At 39.1% G+C, this 25863-nt stretch overlaps 3 protein-coding genes across 6 annotated transcripts; 1 reads left to right on the top strand and 2 right to left on the bottom strand.

Moving 5' to 3' along the window:
• The first annotated feature begins 407 nt into the window (after nt 1-407).
• On the top strand, nt 408-6280 carry LOC309693251 (interleukin-5 receptor subunit alpha-like). Of its 2 annotated transcripts, XM_082512313.1 has the most exons (12): nt 409-558; nt 645-725; nt 1777-1845; nt 2331-2404; nt 2708-2763; nt 2871-3028; nt 3113-3282; nt 3994-4127; nt 4698-4854; nt 4968-5073; nt 5419-5500; nt 5614-6280. In XM_082512313.1, exons 4-12 carry the CDS (start codon nt 2338-2340, stop codon nt 5692-5694), a joined length of 1011 nt encoding a protein of 336 aa, XP_082368439.1. In that variant the 5' UTR covers nt 409-558; nt 645-725; nt 1777-1845; nt 2331-2337; the 3' UTR covers nt 5695-6280. The 2 variants fall into 2 exon arrangements, with proteins under 2 accessions (XP_082368440.1, XP_082368439.1); XM_082512314.1 differs by having other exon boundaries at nt 408-725; nt 2711-2763.
• A 2464-nt stretch (nt 6281-8744) lies between these two features.
• LOC309694365 (SH2 domain-containing protein 1A-like) lies at nt 8745-16711 on the bottom strand. 2 transcript variants are annotated; one of them, XM_082514407.1, is made up of 5 exons: nt 16034-16711; nt 15062-15461; nt 10904-10964; nt 10670-10808; nt 8745-10505 (listed from the first exon to the last, which is right to left on the bottom strand). In XM_082514407.1, exons 2-5 carry the CDS (start codon nt 15211-15213, stop codon nt 10456-10458), a joined length of 402 nt encoding a protein of 133 aa, XP_082370533.1. In that variant the 5' UTR covers nt 15214-15461; nt 16034-16711; the 3' UTR covers nt 8745-10455. The 2 variants fall into 2 exon arrangements, with proteins under 2 accessions (XP_082370533.1, XP_082370534.1); XM_082514408.1 differs by having other exon boundaries at nt 10670-10805.
• A 5292-nt stretch (nt 16712-22003) lies between these two features.
• Nucleotides 22004-25345, bottom strand: LOC309694364 (uncharacterized protein CXorf38-like). 2 transcript variants are annotated; one of them, XM_082514405.1, is made up of 7 exons: nt 25099-25345; nt 24766-24897; nt 23664-23729; nt 23343-23465; nt 22991-23140; nt 22679-22879; nt 22004-22576 (listed from the first exon to the last, which is right to left on the bottom strand). In XM_082514405.1, the coding sequence occupies exons 1-7, from the start codon at nt 25300-25302 to the stop codon at nt 22445-22447; spliced, it is 1008 nt and encodes a 335-aa protein (XP_082370531.1). In that variant the 5' UTR covers nt 25303-25345; the 3' UTR covers nt 22004-22444. The 2 variants fall into 2 exon arrangements, with proteins under 2 accessions (XP_082370531.1, XP_082370532.1); XM_082514406.1 differs by lacking the exon at nt 23664-23729 and having other exon boundaries at nt 25099-25344.
• Between the last annotated feature and the right edge of the window lie 518 nt (nt 25346-25863).

The following is a 25863-nucleotide window of genomic DNA, read 5'->3' as shown; positions in this document are numbered from 1 at the left end:
TAATATACTGCCTCCATCAAGAACAAACACTGTCTACAGGGAGATGTGTAGTCAGTGACTGCCTGCAGACTGTCCTCACACTTCCCCTGCTCAGGTATAAAACTGGGTGGGAAAACCCTGACATTTATCCAACACACCAGTGAATACTTCAGGTATCAGCTGTTGGGAATAAATAATTTTTCAGTGCCTCAATAATGCTATGCTTTTTATTAATAATAAGTGTTATAAAGTTATATAGACCATATTTCCTTGTGTAGTAGATCGCTGCAGACTCTCGCTTACGCTCGCCTGGGAAAAATGTAGGTAAGAGGGGACCATCTCTAGTGGAAAGTTACTGAGACACTGTTGTTTAGATTAGAATGAGGGAATAATAAAACTCCGTAATAAAACTGTAATAAAACTGTCAGGGGCACACCACCATTTTGAGATCTGCAGCAACGTGCCTTGCCGGACGCATCTCCCTTCTAGAAGTAATGTGAAAGAGAAATAAAGTGTTAAATGGTCTACTGAGCAGTGTTTGGCTTCCATCGGATGCCTCTGAGGAATCAAAAGAACTCGGTGAAGTGTTGATATTAACACAGGAGAGACTTCTCTGCAGGGTCGGCTGAAGCTGCAGATTGTGAGCTAACTGATTCTGTTAAAAGTCCGCAGATGAGAGGTGTGTCGGAGGAGTAACGTATTAACGTGCATTCGGTGTGAGTTAATACTGCGTGCGTGCTTACCATGTGAGTATTGTAAGATGAGAGTGAGGCTTGTTGACTTTATCTGTGTAATTTGCTATCGCTAAGAGGCTAGTCCCGTTGCTATCGCTAAGAGGCTAGTCTCGTTGCTATCGCTAAGATGCGTTTTGTTTGGCCTACTACAGGCAGCCTTGTGTTCAGCCCATATTTCATTCCATATACGACTTACTGTCAAGCATTGTGGTTGTAGGTGGATGTAACTATTTACTATGTTTATTCTCTGAATCGTTGCAATCTGCAGAGGTCTGGTTTGCCAATGTATATACAAGCCAGAAATTCATTTAGGGTGCCATCTAGTGGCCATGAGGTTATGGCAGATTGTATAACATTAAGCTGGAAACCCACAGTACTGTATAAGGGGTACACTGCTATCCATAGTGGTTAATACAAATGTTTGTTCTTTCTGTTTACAGATGACCACACACACACATACCCATATACACACTCACACCCCCGTTACCTGCATGTGAATACTGTAATGCCTCCCTACCAACGCTGTACATCCTGTTGATGTCATCTGCCACCTCTTTAGTAAAGATATTTGAACTACATCACTGTGGAGTACCATTCCTTCTGACCGAGGACGACTCAGTTGAAGCGTGATCGGCAATCAGTGCAAACATACATTACAGATTCTAACATATAGAGAAAGAAAAGTGGAGGAAAGACAGAAAAAGCAGACTGAACCAGGGGGACAACATCTTATACAAAAAGATGTTATATGTAATTCTGTCTCGTTATTACATCTAGTTGTTATTGTTTTTACCTCAAATGTGGTTTAACCCAAATAAACTAAAGTAGATCAACATTATGTGGTTTGTATTAGAAAACCACATGATGTTGATCTACTTTAGTTTGTTGATATAGATCTGCTTTGCTTTGTTGAAGCTGATAATATTTATGCATTGATGTTGACCTGTTTCACTTTGCTTGATCTGCTTTACGAGCAAATGAAGAAAAAAGAAGAAACAGAAAGAAAGTCTTGGTTTCCTGGATCTGAGTACAGTATGTGACGTCATGCTTCTTCTTTCCCCAGAAATGTGTCATTGTCTTCAGGCAGCGAGAGCACAGAGAGCCACAAGACACGGAGGAGGGACAGCAGAAGGTGAGACTTTATTATTATTGCTATTTACACAATTTTTAATATAATATAGCTGGTAGGAAACTTGGGAATTTACCTCAATTCATAAGAGCGTGTTACGCCAGCATAGTGAGTCATAGTTGGGTCCACTTGTCTTTTTTTTTTTGAGGGAGAAGATATAAACAGAGTGAATAAACCAAACCAAGTCTTTCTTTTTTGTATAAATAAGTGTAAAATGGACAAGTGACTAACCTAGTGAAGAATTAAGACTCATCTGAGAAAAGATGTTTCTTTGTGGTTGATTATGTGCCCACTTAGACGCCTTACAAGCACCCACCTTCTACAAGTAAGCATGTAAAAAGGGGAAGTATTAAACACAGGAAATTGCTCATTGTAAAGTGGTACAATGGCGTTCCTGTGTTTACTGTACGGTGGCTGAAGACTTTATGCTCATTATTGTGTATCTGTGTCTCTGTCTTTCTGTGTGTGTGTGTGTGTAAAACACTCAGGTCGGCCATGGCTGTGTTTCCGATCCGTCTTGTAATTTGGTCCACTTCGTTGGTTTTGTGGTTCCCTCAAAGTGGTAGGTGGATGATTAATCGCAATGCAAACATGTCCTCAGGGGAAAAAAACGCTTAAGAAGAATGGCTTTTGGCAATGTGAAAATCAAAATATTTTTGCAGGAAATACCAGGAGCTTTATTTCAACAATGATTTTACTTTAACCTTTTTTAATCTGGGTGGTGTCAGACTTTGTTTCCTGCTTCCTTTACACAGTAAGCTAATCAAAACTGGACTCCTCTAAAACCCAGTTTATAGAAAAAAAAATACAAAATTCTGATCAGTTAAGAATTTGTGCTGCAGATTAAACGTGTGTTTTCTTATAGCAGCGACTGAAAGCCATGGTTTGGATGTCTGTCAGGAGTTTTCAGACACGTATGAGGTGAAAATGAGAATAAGCTTTTGTATAAACACTTTTGTTTTCTAATGACCTCACAGACGCAGTGCATGGTATTTAAATAAACTGTAAACTGTAAATTTTTGTATTAGATGGTTAACATACAGAATTCAGCAGAGGAGATTTCACATAAACCGCTTTCAGAAATAAAGGAGACGTTTATCTGCCTCCTCGACTCAACAAATAAGCTCAACTGCTCCTGGTCATTCAACACCTTAGAGAAAGATACTCGGCTCTCTGTGTTTATCAGGTATTATGATTTTTTTAAAGGTTCATTTTAATGTGGAACAATGAACGCTAAACATTGTTTTAACTCTGTACTTCTCTCTTCCAGTGTCTGTAATGAGGAAACAGTAATTAAGTCTCTAAGCCGTACTTTTGTGGAAAGAGTTGGATCGATGTCCTTGACTGTCAGTGGGGAAATATCAGGCGTAGTTTTACATTTTAACATGTCCCTGCACAACTGGATATCTTACACCTACGTGTATGACATGGACACACTAGGTAATACTATACAAACAGTGTTGAGTAGTTATATGAACCCAATTCAAAAAAAGTTTGGATCGAAAGTTGTTGAGTAAAATGTATGTAAAAAAGGATGGAATGTTTGGAAAGCTCATAAACCCATATTTTATTCACAGCAGAGCACAGAAAACATCACATTTTTAAACAGATTTATTATTTCAGGAAAAATATTATCTGATTTTGAATTTGTTGCCTGCAACACATCTCAAACTTTGGAATGGGGAAACAAAAGGCTGGAAAAGTAAGGGATAATAAAAAGAAACAGCTGAAAGAACATTTTGTTACTGGCAACAGCTCAGTGACAGGATTGAGCTTCTTAAGAGAGGTAGTGTTTCCCAGAGGTTTAGATGGGCAGAGGTTCACCAATCTGCAAAAAACTTTGTTTACAAAGTTGTGGAACAATTTCAGAATGATGTTCCTCCCAGTGACTTTGAAACACCTCATAATATATGATACATAATATCATCAAAAATTCTGAGAATCGGCCGAAAATCAATATTCTCTCGGGTCTCTGCAGTGCATTAAAAGCAGGCATTAATTTTAAAATGGACTGAGGAAAAGTGGAAAACTGTTCTGACCTTACACAAATCAAGTCTTTTTAGAACATAAGCTAAGGCTTGAGGTTAGGTTTAGGTTGTGTTGTTGTCAGATACCTTACTGATCATGTGCTTGTATGTGTGTGTGTGACAGAGCATCTTCCTCCACCTGCTAACATCTCTGCATCGTTCAATAATGATAACCTGATTGTAAAATGGGACCTGCCTCGCACCAGAAACGCCGTTAATCCTAACTGTTTTGAAAATGAAGTGGAAATACGTGATCAGGTACAGTACGCTTCACCACAGGCTGTCATTATTCCAGATGCAACATTCTGTTTTTGTTTTTTTTGTACGTGTGGCAGGAATAGTGAACAAGACAAACTTCTTTTTAACCCTGTGAGGTCTAAGGCTCCATATGTATGGCTATTTTTTTTAAACAAAATAATAATAATGCTGCCCCTGCTTTGAAAAATGTTTCTGTCCTCATAAAAACGCAAAAACGGGGGGAAAAAACCAATGATTAGTGCTGTTAAGGGCATGCCAATGCAGCAGGTGTCAACTTAACCCAGACTGTACAGAAAACCTGCAAAGAATAACCACAATCTGATGCCAAAAAAGGAGATAAAGGTGCAGTCCTTGCAAGATAAAAACTGTGTTTTTATTGTAAGAAACTAAGCTTTAAAAATTGTAAAAGCTCAGTTTTCAGTTTCTTTGTAAAACAATTTAAAAAAGAGGGTTATGATAAGTCATACTTAGACCTCAGAGGGTTAATTGAAGTCCAAAGTCAGAGCAATCTTATCAGTCGGCCTTGTTAAAGTGAGATTAACCATTTTTTGATTAATCTCTTTAAAACAGGAAAAAACAACATCTTGGCTACCCAAACACCATACAAATCATACAGTGGCAAGTGTAGATCCTTCACACAGCTATAGCGTGAGAATGAGGACAAGAATATCATCGCATTGCTCAGGATCAGATCACTGGAGTGAATGGAGTCCCACTGTCACACCGTGTAAGTCCTCTATGTCTTCTTGTGCAGTGGTTGAAACAGTGGCTGATGATGCAGTGTTATAATTATCAACATGTCAGTTTAATGAACAGTGCTTTTGTGTTGTGTATCTGTAGCGATGGAACAGTCAGATTCTGTGCTCAAGCCTGTGGTGATAGTCTTCATTTGTCTCGGAGTACCCATGGGCCTGCTGGCTTTGGTGCTGTTTGTGCGCTATCAGAGGTATTGTGACTCCTCCTTTTGCTGGTTTGTTTTGTTTTAAGCTGTTTGTGTCTCTCTGATCCACTTTGTCATGATTTTTAAATGTGAAACTGGTTTTAAATGTGAAAGAACAAAGTTGAAAAGGAGAAGTGAGAGAATGGCATCTTTCTTCACACCACAGCATCCACCCTAAAGTTCTTCAACCTACAGGCAAAAATCCCCTGGTTTGACTTGTTAACTAACCAAATAAGGAGAATGCAAAAGGAGATACAAGATAAAACACTTCCTCCCTTGCATCTGTTTTTTCCCCCCTTTTAAAACTAAAAGCGTGTCAAGGATCGTTTTGTGTATACTTGTGTGTTTTAGGGTGACTAAGGTCCTTTTTCCTCCGATTCCTCGCCCCCCAGCAAAGTACAAATATTTCCTGGAAAAAAGCGATGCATTTAATGTGAGTACATTGTAGACTGTGAATACACAATCTCACATTTCTAACACTTTTCGAACCACAAAGATGTGTGTATACAAAATTTAAAAGCTTTGTTTCCTGTTTTGTGTTGCCAGTTTTTCTATTCTATCCCATCGGCTAAGCCTGAAGAAGTGATCACTGAGGTTGAAGACACTGGGAAAAACCCTGGGAAGTAATACAGGATGCACAGGTTGAAGAAGAACAACAACAATGAGGACTTTCATTATATCTAAATGTATAGCCTGTCTGGTTTTTCTTATATGATATTTCATTTCAGGAGGCGTATACAGGTGTTAAATACATGCAAAGGTTGTGTTTATGCGTTTCTATGTATAGCCTTGTAATCTAGCCTTTCAGATCTATATATACCTTTTATACCTTTTGATACATATAAAGAGTGCATACCAATGTAACAACAGCACAAAGGTTAACTTTGTATGTCTTTTTTTAATATGTGAAATAAGGTTGGGGGATGAATATTCATTAGCTGTTTTGAATCTCATTCACACAGCCTCATTCGTCTTAAGCCTTCTTTTTAGACGAGTGGTGAATTTGGAGTAGTTTAGCCTCTTAAGTGCATCCCAAGAAAAGCAAATATGGTATATTTAGAGAACTATTAAAAGTGCAAATTAAAATAAAAAGAAGATGAGGACTAAAGGGGACACAAGAACATGGGTCAGCCATGGGAGTCAAGCCAGCCTTGATAAAATGTGAGGATTTTAAACAAAATGTGAATAAAGCCAAGTTAACCTCAAAGAAGAAGTTTGAATTTCTGAACAGGAGATACCTGTTTTCGTATCAGAGATTTACATGCTTAAAACTACAGTTGTGTATGTGAAGCTGTTATACTTACCTTAGCGCACCGTAACAGTAACAAAACATTCAATTTTCTCCTAAAAGTAAACAAATGTTGAACCGTTGCAGGCTGAGAAACACAACAGCAGTTTATTGTGTGGTTTTTGCACTTTGGTTATTGTAAAGATTGAAAACAAGATATAGACTGTGATCAACCTGATGACGCTTAGAGGTGCTAAGATGGATTTTCACCACACTTTAAGTTTATCTATCAATGTGTGATCATGGGAAATTGTAGCTCTGTAGAGGCAACCACTACAATGATGGAACTTCTGTGTTGGTATTTTTTGTGAATAGATTTTGTCTAGTGATAGCATGCCAGATAGTTTTGGCTAGTATGTGATCAAAACGAAAGCCAAATTCAAACTTGTACACAACATAGTCAGTGTATCGCTGAGTATTTGAGCATTAACACGTACCGTATTTTTTGGACTATAAGGCACACTTAAAATCCTTTAATTTTCTCAAAAATGGACAGTGCACCTTATAATCCAGTGTGTCTTGTGTATTGTGTTATGTATTATGTATTGTATGTATTATGACCTCTAGCCAGTTTTATGTGGTACACGGCACTCATTAATCTGTCAAAAAATGTTTTAGTATGACATTGGTAAGCTACAAAGCCACAGTTCTTGATGGATTGTTGGATCATTACGGCTACCGTAGTCAGGAGCCTCGCGGGGTATAACAGACCAAACTTCAGTCAGGAGAACAACTGAGATAATCCATCCACAATATGAGGTTTGCATTAATATACTGCAACAACATGGGAATCCGTTCTTTAAGTCTGACGTCACTAGTCGTATCTGGGCTCAAACTCCGCTGCAGGTCCCTAAGTCAAACGATCACTGTGGCATCACTGAGAGTTGAATGATCAGCGTTCTGCTCTACCAAGTGTAACAATTGAGTTTAACATCCAGGCATCCATGAAAACGGAATTTATGACATTTAACGGAGTTAGAAGTTAGCAGGAAGTTAGCTCGCTTCCATCTAAATACAATATAGCATGTCCTGACAGGGATTTTGGAAACAAATTCAAACGTACAGCTTTCTTATCACTTCCAACATAAATGAAGACAGAAAACTACACAGCAGTGACGTTTGTAGGGTAACTGAAGTTTGGCTAGCTGGTATATAATGATGTGCTACGTGACCGCTAGCGACACAGCTATGTGAGCATAATATAAACACACTAACTTTTTTCCACTTGATAAAAGTTAACGTGAGGTTTCTCGGTGGTCGGGACCAAATGTAATCGCATGGCAGAATGCTGTAAACGGACCAAACTTCAGCCAGGAGAACAACTGAGATAATCCATCCAGAATACGAGGTTAGTCATTCATATACTGCTGCATGGGCTGGGCTGTAGTTACATCGTAAGGTTTTAAAAACTGAGCTTAAATAAATGATTAGCGGTAATAAAGCCGAGGGAGGTCAACAGTGATCACTGACTGTTTTTAGGAGCTTTTTGAGATTAAATAGAAGAAAATACATAACATTAAACATGTTAACAACACAAAAGCCATATTAAATGCAGACTACTTTAGGCCCGGAAGCAGGATTCGTCATGTCATCACTTAAAGACCGGATAGAGCAGCTGCAAGAGAATTCAACATTATTGAATCAGTGGTACAGACTTGGAGGAAGCACGAAGAATGAGTCGAGTCAGGTTTGACTTATCTGACTGTTTTGTTTCACTTAATGCGTCTTATAATCCGGTGCCCCTTATGGTCCGAAAAATACGCTAAACTATTGCCAGGGGCTAAGGTGAGGCAGCTCTACATTCTGGTGTAGCAGTGCAGCGTGGGAAAATGAGTCACTTAGAAATAAGTCACAAAACCTTTCTACTGTGAACTGTGAGCACCAGTAAATGTGTTTTCTTCATGTGCTTTTTTCTGGTCTTTACTGGTCATGGTGGATTTACATCATTGTAAAGTATATAGGAAAATGTTATATTAGCCGCCATGGCTGCTGTCCAATTCATAGACATTATAAAGATTTTATAAAGCTGGAATTAGGAAAACAAAACTGTAACTAAAGAATATCATCAGCTTTTTAATTTAGAAATTTTAAATTCTGGACTCCTTCTAGAAGGAAGTCCTGCTGCTCAGCAGCCATGAACCTATTACAAGTATAAGTATTACACAATGTATTACTGATTACTTTTCCACCATGTAGCATAAATACTGATTGGAGATGTTAATTCTTTACATAACTTTTCTAATCTGTAAAATGACCTTAAATCCACCTTTACATAATTACCAGCTAACAACAGAAAGGCTACAGTTCCACACACCGGCCTAAAGAGATTTCATGGCGATCACCATAGCGATTCTGCTTTAGAAACATGAGCAGGCAGAAATAAAGGCTGCAAGACTGACTGCTTACATCTGCCTTTATTACATGTTGAAGATCAACCTTTCGCTACTGGGCTTTGAATAGTATTAAGCAGCAATTTTTTTAATTAAAAGATATTTTCAACAAGATATAATCAGATAACTAAGAGCAACTCATCGTGTACAGATCTCCTGTCTTAATGTGGGACATTACACGTAAGCTTTACATTTATCGTTGGAAACTGAAATTGGCCGGGCCGCGCTATGAATTCTGGGATATGGTGGGCCACAAAGGACACACCCGACCGATCCTTCAAATTCGGGGAAATGAAGGACGCATTTGAAGTAGTCGACGGATTGGGACAGCCTTCGTCACCTGGCTGTGACGTAATCGGCCATCAAATGCAGCCTCCGAAGGATGCAGCCTACATTTGGGACACAGCTCTTGTGTCCTCTTTCTTTCAGCTTTTGTCATCCCTCAGATTACATTTATTACACATTAACCTTACTTTTCTCCCTTAAAGACACAACAACTGTATCTTTAGCTAGCAAAAACACTGCTTGCTAATCTGTACAGGAACCATTTGAGTGGATGCTAATATTTTTTGAGCTGTTTGGAATTACTTGTCATACTTACATGTTTTTTTTAATTACCTCATTTATGCTTGCCCCTCCTCTGTTACACTTTTTTTACGTGTTTATGTTACTCAGCTTTTGCAGCATGAATGTCTGACAGGAACAAGAAAGTGTGCAGGCTTGTCCACAGCATCAGTGGGGAAAAACCACTGGCAGAACAGCTGTATTAGCTTTAAAGCATCTTGTTTTAAACTGCCCTTAATGAATGAAGGTGTTGGCAAGAGTTGCAGCTGATTCGCGCAAGACGAGAAGCTCTGTTTGTTTTATTATCCATCTTCTACCTGTCCATAAGAAAAGAAATTTGCACATTTCCACCCAGAATTTACTGTTTGTATACATTTCACAGTCACAGAATTCTATACAAAACTCCTATAATTGATCTGAGATAGTTTTTAAATATATTAACATTTAATTAGTAGCATAAGTTTAACAGATTTCATACCATAAAGTCATTTTCAGACCTGCTATCACATGTTGTCAGTTATTGAGATCTGTGAAAATGAAAAAAAATAAATGAACAATTAAAGTCGTTGCGCCAGAAAGTTTGGTGCTCACAATAGATTTCACGGTCTACCTTTCCTGCTCTGCTGCGTTTGCTACGTCGTTACAATGAGCGAGCATAAACCGATAAACCAGAACTCAAACAGTTCACTGTACACGACTTTCTCAACGAGACAGAATGCAAACAAACGTCAACAATCTTGATCCAAATACAGCACTTGTCAAAACTTCTACAACATAAAACATTACATTAAGCCTGACACCATTTGGACAGAAATCATTGATGTATGCACCCAAAAAGGTACAAACATCGATGAACGTAGGTCTGATGAAAAAGACACTGCATAAAATTAAAAAAACAAAAACAAAAGAAAACTCAAAAAACCAGCAACAAAAAAGTGCTCCCACTCATGGCGTGTGTTAAAACATTTAAATATCTTTCAGTAGCAGTTTGCGGGCTACTGAAAATATGTCTTAAACCATGACTAAATCAACACAAAAACTGAAAATAAATACACAAAGAAATTGAGAAACAGGGGCAGACGAGATGAGCGAGGCGCTGTGGTTTCTGTCGGTTTGATCGTCTGAGAGATTAAGAGCACGATGGCCTCAGTACACAGAGCTGCTGCTGCTGTTGTTCATTTCCATGTAAAGAAACTCTGTGGTGGAGATCAGTGAGACTGTGTTAGAGGTGACTAAATAGATTATGAGTCAACATAGACATTTTAAATGAGTTTACGGGTGTGCTTTTGCCTCCGTGGGTGAATGGGCCCTGTGTGTAAGCAGGGAAAAATATGCGCATGTGTGTATTTGTGTGTCATACCTTCGCCCAAGCTGTTTCGTACTCGTGTTTTGTCCAGGGGATCTGTGAGCGGGGCTATTCCAACTACAGCAGTCCTCCTGTAGCCTTCTATTAGTGCCTCCAGAGTCCTAAATGTTGGTGATCTGGCTGTTGAATCCTGCTAATCAAAGAAACAATCCCACATACACAAAACTATAAATGCCCGCCTTATGTTGTGTTTGTGTGTGTGTGATCTATATCTGTGTGTACCCCCACCTGAAGGCACCAGCCATCGGCAGAGCGTAGGAGCCTGTAGGTGTGAACAAACGGTGCTTTCCTGTAAAAAACAACAACACAAAAAACGACAATTCTTAAGTCCGAATGACTTTCTTTAAAATCTGGTGTATCTGAAAGTGCATATCTGAAAGAGACACAAAATGTGGTTTGGGGTGGAGGATGATTTAGTGATTTCAGATGTGTGTTTCACAACCTGAAACGAGTTGCCAGAGCAAATCTGATTGATGTGTATAGTCATATTTTCCTTTTTTTGTTGCTTATCGTATTATCACCCTGCAAAACAAAGGTTGCAGTCTGAATTATTGTGTCACGGCATGTGGCAAATATATTTTTAATAGAGGGCGTTGTTAAAGGCTTATTGTATTGTGCACTTCTGACACGTACACATGTACCACATGTACTCAGCTTTTGTTACATTTCTACATACGCAGTATGGGACACCAGCCACACTGCAGAGAACAGCCCAGTCTGGACTACATTTATGCTGGCTGCCTGTATAAGAGAGCTACCAGCATTACTAAGGACTCAATGTCACGGCCTGTGACCCGGCATTTTGAATTCACTTTTTATTTTTTGATTTGTTATATGATATTGAATATATGCTTAGTTCTGGTGTTGCCATTATTAGTTAGGATTTAGTTGAGTTTTATTCTAGTTTAGGTTCCCATCTATGTCCCCTTCTGTGAGTCTGTTCTTGTCTTCTGTGCTAGTTGTCATGTCTACGTCTCTCAGTGTTTCCTGTTTTATTTTGAAAGTCTTGTTTCTATGTTTACTGTGTTTAATGTACCTTACCCTGTTGTGTCATGATGTTCAATTGTGTCAGCTGTTTTCCCCATATGTTTCCACTTCCCCTAATCACCTCTGTGTGTATTTGGTCTTTGTGTTTTCTTTTAGTCATCGTCGGGTCATCTGTATTCCTTCATCATGTATTCTGCTCAGGTCGTGTTCAGGTTTCATGTTCTTGTACATCATATTTTCTCGCACGTCCCTGTTTAATGCTCGTGTCAGTTATCATCAGTGTTGGTCAAGTTACTTGAAAAAAGTAATCAGTAATTGATTACTTCCCCCAAAAAGTAATCCCGTACTTTACTGATTACTTATTTTCAAAAGTAATTAATTACTTAGTTACTTTTTAAAAACACAATTTACAACCTGAATAGGTGATAAAGCAATAGATCTTTCAGCCCAATCCTACTTTTTCTACATAATCCATCATACAAAATGTAATCAAATGGAAAAGTCTCTTTTTAAAACTTGTTTTATTAGTTTTAGTCTTTTAACTTTATGCATCAAGCAAAAATGTAATTATATGCAACATTCTCTGACTGGAAGAAATTTGTTTAAATATTTAAACCTATTTTCTGCACATTCCAGCACATAAAATTAAATATTTTTTGTGTTTACACTCACTCTTTCAAATAGATGCAAGTAAAACACAGCAGAAAATAAATAAAGTCAAAGACTAGCGGTCCTTTTGCTCTATTTTCACCTGTAAAGCAGGAGTGGGGAAGTGGAGGTTTACCCTGGTGCAGGTGTGCCGCGGCGGTCAGTGGAAGAATCCGCGAGTTTCTCTGTGAGTTTCCCATTATGTCATAGCGCACTCGGTGCTTGCTTGGAAGTTTAGGGGTTTTTTCGCTGTAAAAAGAAGTTTTCTTCCCACGCACAACGGACACTAATGTTTTTGTCACTTTTTATGGAATCAAACTCAAAGTAAGGTCAGTACTTCCACGCTTTAAACGCTGCATGCTCATACTCTCTCCCGCACTCGATATGTCATCCATTGTTGATCTGCACGCAGCTGTTGCCATGAATGTCGCACTTGCTTACGTCACTGTCGTGAGACATTATCGCAAAAAAATCACGGTTTTAGTAACGCAGTAACGCAGCGTTCCTACGGGAAAGTAACGGTAATCTAATTACCGTTTTTGCAATAGCAATCCCTTACTTTACTCGTTACTTGAAAAAAGTAATCGGATTACAGTAACACGTTACAAGTAACGTGTTACTGCCCATCTCTGGTTATCATAGTTATCACAGATTGGTCATAGTTCAGTTTTTCCAGTTTGGGTTTTACTTTAGTTTTTGCCCTGCTCGCCTCTGATTTGTTTTGTTCTTCGTGTTTAATCAGTCTGGCTCATTTTTTTTTTAAAGACACAATTCTGTCTCCTTCCCTGTCTGCACTTGGGTCCACTTCATCATCACACCGCTGTGCCCTGCCGTGACACTCAGTGTCTCAGATTTGGCAAAAGATTGCTGTATTTTTGTTTGTTTGTTTGTTTGTTTGTGGGGTTTTTTTGTTTTTTTAAAAGGCTCTAACAAAACTGCAATTTGTATCCCACCCCGAATGCAACAATGTGGATGCTTTTCTGATTTAACAAAGATCGCTTCAGGTTCTGCGTAACTGAGATGACATTGTGAAAATTTTAGTCCAATAAGAACTCAACCACAGCCAAGTATAAGAGTAAAATACTGCTTAAACATTGGTGCAACAGCGATATCGATCTGTGTAAAATATCAGTATATTAATCAGAGGGGCCAATTTTAGCTTGTGGGTAAAGTTTTAAAGCAGGAAGTACTTTTTTATTTATTTATATTATTTTACTTATGTTTTCATACAGGGCTTATAATGTATTTTTAAATGGGGGCATAAGTTCTTTCACCTAAGTATAACTTAAATACTTCCTGTCATAATTTTCAAGTACTACATAATAGCAGTTATAATTTCACTGGAGATTATGAAATTTTTCATTTCATTACACAGTGGGACTTAAGTCGTGGTTATAATCAAGATAAGATTAAATAAATAAATTGATTTAATAATATTTTTTTATTATCAATAATCCAGGTACTTTTATTTATCCAGGTAATTTTATTTATGCTACATTTAGCATAAAATAAAATAACATAAAATATTAGAAATGTTCTATTTAAATGCAACATTTATCAAATGACGTAGTGTCACAAAATGTCGAGTGTAACAAGCATCGTTTTAACAGTTTTAGAAAAATGGTCAATTATTTCCTACTTACATAGTGGGGCTGCAGGCTGCATCCTAACTATTCTAAATAAGCATTATTTTTGGTGTACTCTATTCTGCGTAGTGTTCTGTTGTTTAGTAGGAAATTACTATTTCTAATTTTTAATATACAGCATGGAAAAATATGAAATTTTAAAAGACTGAAGACGAGGGAGGACACAACCTTTCAGTCTGTGACTCCAAGGACCTCTAGAACAGTTCATTATTCCAGGTCAGTTAAGCTGACTCAGTGGAGCTTTCTAAAAAACAGTTAAAAACTTTTTTGTTTAATCGGGACTCCTGTTGATGTTCTTTTATTGTGTATGTTTTTCTTTTCTTCTGTTTTAACCTAGTTCTCTATTGATATTGATTGTGTTTTCATTGTTGTGCAGCGCTCTGTGACTCTCATGTCTGTGAAAAGCACACTACAAATAAGCTTTACTTACCTTGTTACACTCTCTAAAAGCTTTCCTTACCTTTAAACACATATCACTGAAATGCATAACAACCAGCAGCCCAAAAACCCAGTGTAAGAAACGGGGATTAAGATACTCGATAATAGACCCCACACCCCCTAAAAATACTGAGTCATTACAACAACTGAGAAAACGACAACTGAGCATTTCTCCTTTAATCTAAAATATCAGAACCAGACTCCGAGATTGTAGATTTATATTGCTTCATTTTGTTTTTCACAGAGCATTTGCACATTTCAGTCTAGTTGTGTGAAAATGTGTCCCAGTTGTGGGACTACGGCTTTTCTGTGTGCACGCTTGTCTACACGCACTCCCAGTGTCTGTGTGAGTTTTTTCTGGTTTCTTTTTTTCTTGTAAACCAATCCAACAGTAATCATTAATTATAATAAGTAAAGCATCATTTGTGTAGTTTTTATTTTAAAATACCAAGAAGGTATTTGTTACAGCGTAATTAGTATCTCCTCAGTTGTTACTCCCTTGTATCTGCAGTGTGAAATACAAAGTTAATATCACAGCGCTCTGTATATGTACTCATAAATACATACATAATTAAATCAAAAATATCCTAGTAAACTCATAAGTTTGCACAACTACAAGAAAACTGGCACTTTGGGTCACACTTGTACCGCTCCTCCGGCAGCTCACCTCACACACAGACAGTAGGCTCCCCGCACTGTGCTGCTGTCTCTCAGTAGAAAGCTGCCATCATACCCGAATCTCTCCAGCAGCCGCTCTGTGTCCTGACTTCCAATACTCCCATAGTAAATTGACTGTACCAGCCTCCCCTCAGTCTCCATGTTGGCTCAGTGGCAGAAACCCATCTGAGCCTTTTTTGCCAAAGTGCAGCAGACACCAGCAGCAGAGGAGTGTGTGAAAGGCTATGAGGCAGGAAAAGCCTTTCTGGTTTTCACACTTTTGTGTCATGCAGCTGCACTTCGCACGTTCTTGCACTTTTTTTAACCCGAATCATGCCTTTTATCTGTTGAAAAGCGAAAGTTTGTTTTCTCCTTTGCTGTTCGGCCCCTTTCGAATTGTTGTTCTTGTTCTGCAAGTCACAAAAGAGAGAAACAGAGGAAAATACTAATCAGCCGTGTTCCACCGCTTTAGGAGTATTTCTAATGCTACTGTATATACAAATGAAATGAACTGACACACATGTGTGCATGTGCATGAGCCACAACTGGGACTGAAAGAAAAAACATTTAAGCAGACAGTTTATATATGTCTGAAAATATATAAACCACACACATAAACCACACACGTATGCATACAGAGGTTCAAACTCAAAATCTCAATCACAGGTGTGGTTTGGCACTACCATGTTTATTTGTGGAAAAAAACTTAAAAATGGAGCTGAAGTGAAGAAACGCTTCGAAGAAATGTTCCTATTCACATTAAACAGCAGCATGAAGGAGCATCCTAGCTATACCGATTAGCACAAACAACAGCACAGCAACACAACTGTAATAGATCCAGTAACTCTATTAAGAGTAATGACCTTAACTTTTTCATGAAACGTGGTGTAAATCAGCTGTATATCACCACACGTTTTTTTGGACGTTTATCTTATAATAATCACGCATAGTTAATTATGTCAAAGAACAGAATGGGACTCACCAAGCACTTTAAATGTGTGAACCTGATTAGCTTCATTGGCCCCTTTTTCACTCCAGATTTGAGCATTTTCCTTGTTGGATTTTCCCGTTTTTATATTTAAAAAACTTATCGCCTGTATATACTCCCATGTTAGTTGCTTTTATTGTTTTAACGCTCCCCTTTAACGATAATAATCGAAACATCTATAAAGAAAAAAAAAAGCAGCAGCAAAAGGGATTTGTCGGGTTTACTGCATGTCATAACTATCTCCACCAGTTGTCGCTGGTGTCGCACTAAGGAACAGCAGCCACCATTAAACCGCTGAAGAAGAAGTCAATTTCTTCGTTTATTTCCCCTCGCCTCACTGGGCGTGACTGCTTCTGGACTTCTTCTGGGCAAATAATGATTAACCGTAAAAATTTGACCCGTTGAATCGACTGTGTTGTTCCGCCTCAGACTGAAAAACATAAAGCAGCCACATAAAACTGTGCAACCCGCATTTCAGCTGCAGCATTCAGGTTTGCACCACATCACAGGGAGGAGGACCTTCACGTTTGAAGCCTGTGTGGGAACTGGAGGAGATGGTTTCAGTGGTTGATGTGGACCGGTGTTGTGCCAAAAACTGACTTCCGGTTCTTGGCAAGAAGTGGCTGCCCATATTTGAAGTGTCACAAATAACACGTTGGCATGTAATATGTGAAATATATGTCAAATGTGACCCTCGTGAATGCTATGAAGTCTCCTTGGGCCACAAACAACATTTCTGTCACAAGGTAGAAGCCCCAATCAGTTTTTAGCAAAGTGATTTTTATTTATCTTTTATTTATACAGTCTAAAAGTCTGGTTGACATTTTTTTAAATGTGTTTTTAAGAGTAATCTGGCCAAGAGGGCTTTTCTACTCTACCTGAGCGCGCTATAGAATAGAATAGAATAGAATAGAATAGAATTGTCATTGCACATGCACAGGTACAGGGCAACGAAATGCAGTTTGCATCCATCCAGAAGTGCTTTAGTGATATAGATATATTACAATATATATTAGCAATAATATAGATATGTGAGTATATTACAGAAATGGGTCTATTATGGTCAGTGTTGGGACTAACACGTTATTAAGTAACGCGTTACAGTAACTACGTTATTATTGTGGTAACGAGCACGGTAACTAGTTATTATGCCAAAATCAGGAACGCGTTAGTCGTTACTGGGATTTAGATAGGGTCGTTACTCGTTACTTCGTGTGGTGGCCATCGCGGAGCTTCCACAGATTCAGTAACATTAGCAAGTGGTGGAGGCCAGCAGGTGGATGGAGGAAAAGGGACGCAGAAGGAAAAGAGACCCGAGGCGGCCGCCGGTCCAAGTGTGAACTGAACTTCAGGTAAGAAGTTATGACCTGCAGTCTCTCTGGGTCAGATATAAACCAAGTTTAGTTGGAGTTTATTTTCGTTATTCTGACTTTTTCCGTACTGCGTGCTAGCTAGCATGACGGAGTTTCTATACAGCTGGGTGGGTGCTATGAAGTTAATGATGTTGAACTTTATTTTGTTCATAAGTTATTAGAGTTGCCAACCGTCCCGTCTGGTATTCAGAGAAAATATTACGCGTTTCTTATTGAGGTGAAAAGAAACAGTTTGTCCCGTAATTCAGCTACAATGAAAAAGACACAAAGCTGGAGTTATTCTGTGTTTACGCTGCACAGCTGCCTCTTCTTCTTTCATTCTCCCCCCTCCCTCTCCCGTTTCTACTTCAGTCATGAAAACTGATCAATGATCAGCTGATCGGCTCTCTTGTTTGTTTATCGCTCACTTTGCGCCGAAAGAGGAAACCAGTGGATGTCGCGCTAGACAACAGCAGCACGTTTAAGCTTGATCAGCTGTTGTTAGAATTTATTTAATATTAATTTCTAGTATCAGCTGATGTTTGCTGGAGCCACAGCTGCAAAAAAGCTGCTGGTCATGATATCGGTTTGGTTATCTGGTGAGAGGGAAACATGAAGATGAAACCAGGAGATGTCCTTACTGAATCATCAGAGCTGAGCAGGTGATGGAGAAACAGGTTTACCTTTTAGGTGACATGAATGAGTTGAAGGGAAGTTATGAACTGTTTCTGAGAGACAAATAACACCAGGATCCTTTTTTAGGTAGCTGACAGCTGGTAACTGTGCAGGTGCGGATCTCAAAGTGTTGCCAGGGGGGCAGGTAGGGCATTAACAGGGAGAGGTGGACACAAGGAAATACTTTTCTTTCTTATTCTCATTTAAAATGTCTCGCTTTTAAAAAATAATTATCTGAATCTTACAACAAACGATTGATAGATTGATGCATATATACCATCAAAACAGTGAACATCACTGTCACAACAGCGTTTGTTTTCATTCAAAGGCTTTAAGATTTTTCCTATAATGGTGGGCCGGTCTCTAGTCAAAATGCCCGGGCCAATTTTCTGTCCCAGTCCAGCCCTGTATGCAGCTCATCTGCAGTCTGGTGTTGCCTACATCTTCCTATTCAGAAGGCAGAATTTCTGAGTTCTGAGTACAATCGAAAGCACCACGACTGCAGTTTTTGTGTTGGATGTAAAAGGCGCACATGACTCTGTGACGTAGGCTAGAATCATGGCAGCAGTCAATGACGGTCCAGGTGTGGGATTTCTCTCGTGGAAATATGCACATTATCTTTTCCTTTCTATTGGTAGGTGGCACAGTGCACTTGTGGCAAGTAAGCAAGCTAGAAGACTGGCAAAGTTATGGAAGCAACACATTAACAAGAGAATTCGGAGTAAAACCAAAGTTACTTTCCCTAGTAACTAGTTACTTTGAAAGTAACGAGTAACTTGAAGTAACTGAGTTACTTTTGAGAGAAGTAACTAGTAATGTAACTAAGTTACTATTTTAAAGTAACTTACCCAACACTGATTATGGTATGTTATAATGTACACGGTATGAAGTTTGTTGTGAATATTCTATAACTATAAGTATGTACAGGCTGTAGTGAGTACAAGCTATGTACAGGATATGAACAGGATATAAATATGAAAAACTATACAGAATATGAAATAAATAACTTTACAGAAATCTGAGATATACAGTTAAACAGAAATGGGAACTATGCAAGTTGTAAACAGTTGTAGGGTTAAAAATTATCGAATGTACAGAATGATTATTTACACAGAGCTATACAGTAGTGCAGTTAAGATAAGTGAGGGTGTAGATAGTTTCTACAGAGGCTATATAAAGTGCTATACAACTTGCCTTCTATGTAAGTGCTTTCTATCTAACATTCATACTCCTATGGATGCATCACATAACAACTTGGGCTTCGATGTCTTGCCCAATGAAATTTGGCATGTAGACTGGAATCGAACCACCAACTTTCCAATTAGTAGATGTTCTACTTCCTGAGCTACAGCCACCTCTACATTATGATTTCTAAAAACATCATAATGCTGAAAAAAAGCTTAATAATTTTGAGCTGTCATCATCACCTGATTCAAACAGCAGATAAGCATCACCAGTCCTCTCACCGCAGCCTGTAGCACACATCAAAGAACAGCAAGCATACGGAGTGATTGTTGGATACGTCATATTAAAGATGCTAATGTTTTTGTTTTTCATTTAAACTGTAATTACAGCAAACAGTACAGTGGTTAGAACTGCTGGCTCATGGCAAAAAGGTTCTGGGTTTGAATCCAGCTGGGGCCTTTTGTGTGCAGTTTGCATGTTCTCCCCATCTCTGCGTTGGTTCTTTCAGCCCTGTGATAGATCCAGTGTGCACCCCACCATTTACCTAATGACAGAAAATAAATGGATGGATTTGTCTTTTATTTATATAGCACCAATTCAGTTTCCTTAAGATGCTTTACTGGTCAAAAAAATGAATTTCCTGGGGTTTTTTTTTTTTTTTTTGGGGGGGGGGGTTGTCTCATTGTTGCCCCTCTGGTGCACCTGTTGTTAATTTCATTAACCTCGAAGCAGCTGAAACTGATTAACAACCCTCTGAAGCAGCAGTAAAGCAAGATGTTCTTGGACCTTATTGGAGGTGGGCATGTCACTAGCATGTGCATGATGTGCATGCACATGCTAGTGACAAAGAACCACCTGTATATTTTCATCTCATTTTAATTCACTTTTGCATACATTTGTTTCAGCCGCTGAATTCACTCAGCTCATGTTGGTGAAATATTTTCCTGCAGTTTGCACTCCTCACTTTCTATGGGTCACCAGAAGAGCACATGCATTATATATATACTGAATATATTTTCTTCACTGCTTGTTACAAGTAAAAATGACATCGGGTCCAGTGGGATAATGACTCAATATTTTTTTCCAATCTCCTCTTTATGTGTGCTCCCAAAGTCCCCACAGTCCCCGTCTGTCCCAGAAGATATGTGAATCGTCTCAAAATAATCCACTGTCAGTGGCATCCTAAAAAAAAATCATCTCATTGTTATCTTCCTGTCAGACTCTTCCCATCAATGACTGTCTTTGTCAAAACTCCTACAGATATCTTCCTAAATCCCATCAGGGGTAATTATATGTAAATCCATCTCTCATTTCACTTTGTGGTGCTGTGTGAGCTGTGCATGGCACATGTTTATCATTTAGAAAATATTTTTCAGTATTTTATTACTTTACACATATTATGGCATTTAACATGTTCATGGGGTTTAAAACAGAGAAAAAAGAGAAACCTGCCATCGCCTGACGTGAATACTTTAAAATAATGCCTGGTAAAAAATCCACTACCTAGGACCACCGGATGAGTATTTGGACTCTTGCTGAATCAGCAACATGTCAGATGGTACAGACCTCACTTTCACCTTTTCCTGTTTAGATTACCCATGTACTGGACGGCTACAGCGTGCATATCTGCACTCTCTGGAGGGTTTGTGAGTGATAGAGAGATTTTTAAGGCTGTCATACCTCTCCTGTCCCCAGCATGGCTGTCATGATTAACAAGCATTTCCCAGTAGAAGAAGAAGAAACTTCACTAGCCAGCCTCTCAACCTGAAAGAGCCAGGTGCCAGTGGAGACGTTATTTAGGAGGTTCCAAGAAAACAACCCCCTCGCTCTCAAGCAGCCCGGATTAGTTGTTTACAACTGCTTTTACCTCCTGTGCTACGAGTGGTCTCCTGGCCACAAAGTAGAAACAGGAAATCTGTATGTGGTTTCTAACCACAGTCTTATTTTCATTCGCTACTCATATCTCAGGCCCAGACTCAGAGCCTCACTCACATTAAAGCATAAATATAAACACATTAGAAAAAAGTAGTTTTTACTTCGCATGCATGTGTCAACACACAGGGCGCACAGCTGACAGCAGAGCCATCATAAAGCACACGCTTATGAAACAAATAGAATAAAAGATTAAAAGAGCAGGTGGTGGCTGTCGGCTGCTCTGTGCTGGCGTCGTCCTGAGCGCACTGATACCCGAGTTTGAGATAAACCTGGATCCATTAATATCACTTTTGATTAAGTACAGTTTAAATTTGGCAAATTACAAACCAAGTCTCTCTCTAAAGTCTTTACCATCCATTTTTTAAGTCAATTTGCAGATTTGGGGTGGAATTTCTTTTTTCTTCTGATGTTTTGTCTGCCATCTAGTGGGGGCCTTAAAAATAAAGTTCTGTCTGGGTACTCCGTCTTCCTCCCTTCCTTCCTTTCTTTAATTGTTTTTCCAGTTTACTGGTGAGAGAGAATATCAACCAAAAATCCAGAAAAACACAAGTTATAAAATACAAAGATTTGTATCCTGTCGCAAGTGGCAGCATATATCTAATCAAGCACTCTGACTGCACTTTAATACTATTTTATGTACGTATATACACATTCCAGAGAGAAAAGACTAGCAGCTAGCAGCTCTACCCCTCAGCCTCCTGGTAGATGCAAACTATGTTATTAATTTAATAATTAAAATCCTACGTCTCTCCTTGGTTTGTCTACACCAACCTCCTGCCCAGCTGGGTCATGACAATACTGCATCAGCCTTTCACGGTTGAGGGTTAAAAACTATTGTTTTATTTAGATTTTACTTCTGTACATCTTTTAAAGTTATGGCTTAAAATAGAAAAAGAGCTCAAATGACCTAAGACACCAAATAAACTAATGTTCCCTTGCCCAGCTGCCAGCTGTTTTTAGCTTAGACAGGAAGAGAACACTTATTCGTCATGTGAACTACAGCTTTCCATTTCTGTATTTCCGTTTTGACAATGACTCATAAGGTGCCCATTTTTTATTACAATCAACTGAAAGTTAAGACTGAAAAATGTGCAAAAAAACGGAAAGACTTCAAAAGACTTTTTTCAAATATTATAATATACAATTTTTAAAAAATAAAGCCCCACTGTGCTTAGATATAAAGCCCTCATCCTTCAGATTAAGTTCTGAAGTTAAGCTATTTTAAGTATATACACGGACACAGAACACAAAGTGCTCCTCATTCACTTCCTCCTCTTCCTTTTTCTTTGGCCATTAGAGAGTTGATGGTTTGCAGCTCTGCAGAGAACCTCTCATTAAGATCTTTGTTGGTTTGCAGGAACCCTCCCAGACTCTTCAGCCGCTCTGTGTCCTAAAGAAGCAGTCAGCAGAAGTCATGAAACATACTCCTTTTATGCATTATGTGTAAAATGCATAAACAGAAATGAAGGAAGGCCTTCGTTCCTTTTCCCACCTGTGTCTGGCTATCAGTATCCTCATCAGCAGCATGCAGCAGCTCCTGCAGCATCTCTTCTAGCAACTCAGCTTCCCATTGGCCGACGTCAGCACCAGACTCCTTATGGCTGACAAAATCAGCCTCTAATCCATCGCCCAAGCCACCAGAATCCATTTGATCCAAACCAGACACATATATTGACAAATTGAGGGTCAGCATCTAGGAAGAAAAAAATACACAGAAACTGTTACAGAACACAAACACACGCAGACAATAGTTCGCTTCTATTGCAGGGCATTTCCAGCGGTGGCGCTACACAAGCACACGTACCTCTTCTATTTTGTTTCCAACTGTTGCCATCTCAGGTACGTGTCTGAACTGATTCACAAAGTGGTTCAGAGCGGTCCAGTAGTGTTGCATCCAATCATCTGTCACACGGTACTCAGAAGAATGCATCAGCTCGTTCCTGCATCGGATCACCTGGAAGTAAACGAACACGTTACAGAGTACCGGTTAAAACTATCATCACACCCTTTCAAATCAATCTGACCAGCCATAGCAGGAATACAACTCTGGAAAATTATAAGACAACAACTGAATGAAATTGGAAAAAAGTATAAAGTTTTTACATGACTAACAGAAAACGTGAAAAGTGCCCGTTTGAACAAAAATCAGTGAGTACCTCTCTGACCAGTTTTGGATCCACGAATGAGAAATACGTGCAGTAGTTGATCAGGTTAAGCAGAGCAGGGGCGTCGCATTTATCCGCACCCTTCACCTTCGCCTGACCTCGTGGCATGAAGGCCTGCAGACAGAGAGAGAGAGAAAGGGGCTGCCATTAGCTCCATGCACGCTGCATCTTTCTACAAAATGCAATGTTTACATTTTTTTTTTACTTTTAAAGTCAATTGTTGTTATTACATAGTACTTCAAGATATAACAAGAATAATGTTGTTAAGCAGCTCCAATCCAACGAATGGTTTGCAAAGACATTGAAACTCACCATCTTCTCTTTGCTCTGGTGGCTCCTGACTGCAGACTTTGACAGTGATGTGTAATCTCTGACGAGCTGCAAGTGCAGTTACTAAAATGCCTTTTTGACTGTAAATTTCAAGTTCCTATGAACAGCTGCCCAATGCAAAAATCCATGTCAGAACTTTTACCTCCTAATGTGGTCATAAACTAACAAGAAAACATCAGGCAGGACATGTTCATCACAGACAAAAGAGCCTGTGTGATGCCTTCAGTGATCACCGGCTACATGTATAATTACTATGGTGAACTGTCTGCAGTACAGCGGCAAACTTTGGCTATGTGTCAGAAAATAAAACCATTTATCAAACAACTTCAAATCCTTTGTCTAAGCTGGAGCAAAAGTGCATTTTACTACAAAAGCAAATCAATAAAGCTGATTTCCTGTACATTCAAAGGGGTGAAATAGAGAAAACAGCACACAATACATTTATCAAACTTCTTAAATTAAATCTGAAAGCCTGCACTTCAGCAACATTAGAACTGTGTCATTGTTAAACACTTTATGAGTCTGTATGTTTTTGCCCTGCGCTGGCACAGTTATTATAACTTTGTATTTTCTAATTAGTTTTCGGGGAGGATTTTTTTCATTTCGAAGTTTTGCTTTGAAGTCACTTTCATTTCAGTTACTTTCCGTTTCGCTTTTTATTGTTTGAAAATGCTTAGAGTTTTAGTTGTCATTAGTTTCAGTTTCTAGTCCTTTTAATTATTTAATAAGCTGACTAAGTCTTGTTAACATCAGGAATCTCACAAACACATCCAGCAAAGCCTCATCAGGGAAGTTGTGATAAGATTTTTTTAAGCCAAACTAACCAAAAAATAAAGCTTCCTCTATATTTTTTATTTTTATCTTAGTTAGCAGGTCAAAGTTCCACCAAGACTCAATTTTATTTTACTTACTTTTTTTTTAAGTCACGCTTTTCACACAGTTTTAGTTTTTTGTTTACTTTTAAGTTTTACTGTTAGATACCAGAAACATGCACCTCACAGATTCTGCTGCTCTTTCTAAGTTGGGGCAGCAGCTCATATTACAGCTGCGTCTCATAACGCTGGCTTTGTTATGTGCTTCCTACCTTTGCCACCTCCCAGTGGTCTGTCCTCCAGTATGGAGGGAAACAGTTGTCCCAGTTGACTGTAACATCAGGCTGCCTGTGGTGTCTCAGGATCGCCTTCTGCCACTCTGAACACACCTTGCATCCCGACAGCTACACAAACATAAACATACTTGCTGTTTAAAACCTATGTGAGTTAGTGCGACAACAACAACAACAATAATAAAAATAAGCTGAAGATCTACTGAGAGCACACGGCCTATAATAAAGGTGGCAATAAGCTCGTTGTGGTTGATCACCTGCCACAGGTAAGGGCATTTAAGTGGCACCAGCTCATTAAATGACGAAGCACACCTTATTCCCTCTAGGTTTACATGAATCCCTGCACGGGCTCCGGAGCACAGCGCTTTGATTAAGCAGATCTCCGTGGAAAGCCCTCATGTGTCGGTCGGTAAACGGGAGGAGGCCATCCTTCAGTATGAGCAGACAGCGTCCCGCTTTCAGCCAGTTTGTGTACTCTCTGTCGTTCAGACGAGCCGCCAGCTCCGCGCGGACCATCTTCAACTTTCTTCCTGTACACGACACAGAAGCAGCGCGAGTTCGCCTTCGTCATTAGCGCCGCCCACTTTGTGCAAACAAGCCACTGGCCGCAAGATGGCGCCATTTACTTTGCTACTGCTAACCTAGCGGCTTTCAAGAAATATGGCTCTATTCAAAGGTCCTAAAGTGCTGTGTTTTAGGAATAGGTGTTGTGATTTATCCGTGTGTCTGTCACACAGAGTTCAAATGCCTGCAGAGAACTACTGGGAGGGACTTGAGGGCATGCTGGGGTGTGGACTGCTTTCTGGCAGACATTTGTTTGTCCAGAGTTATAGTGTGAGGGTTTAAAAGAGCCAAAGCTACTCCTGCGCAACAATTAGTGGAATGAGCTGTCACATTTTATCTAAAAGGAGCTCATTTGTGCATTTCTTTCTCCCCCTTAAAGGTTCCCATTGATCCTGTTGGGTTGGTAGCTTTTACTGATACAGATGCAAAGATTAAAGGCTGACTCATGAGCACTGCAGCTGATGCTTCATGACAGAGTCGAGATTATTACTGATGATAGCCCATAGAAACATG

Source organism: Aulonocara stuartgranti (assembly GCF_965226115.1).
Source record: "Aulonocara stuartgranti genome assembly, chromosome: 18".
In the NCBI taxonomy this organism is placed as follows: Eukaryota; Metazoa; Chordata; class Actinopteri; order Cichliformes; family Cichlidae; genus Aulonocara; species Aulonocara stuartgranti.
Note: the sequence above shows the minus strand (reverse complement) of the source record. Positions and strands in the feature narration are given on the sequence as shown.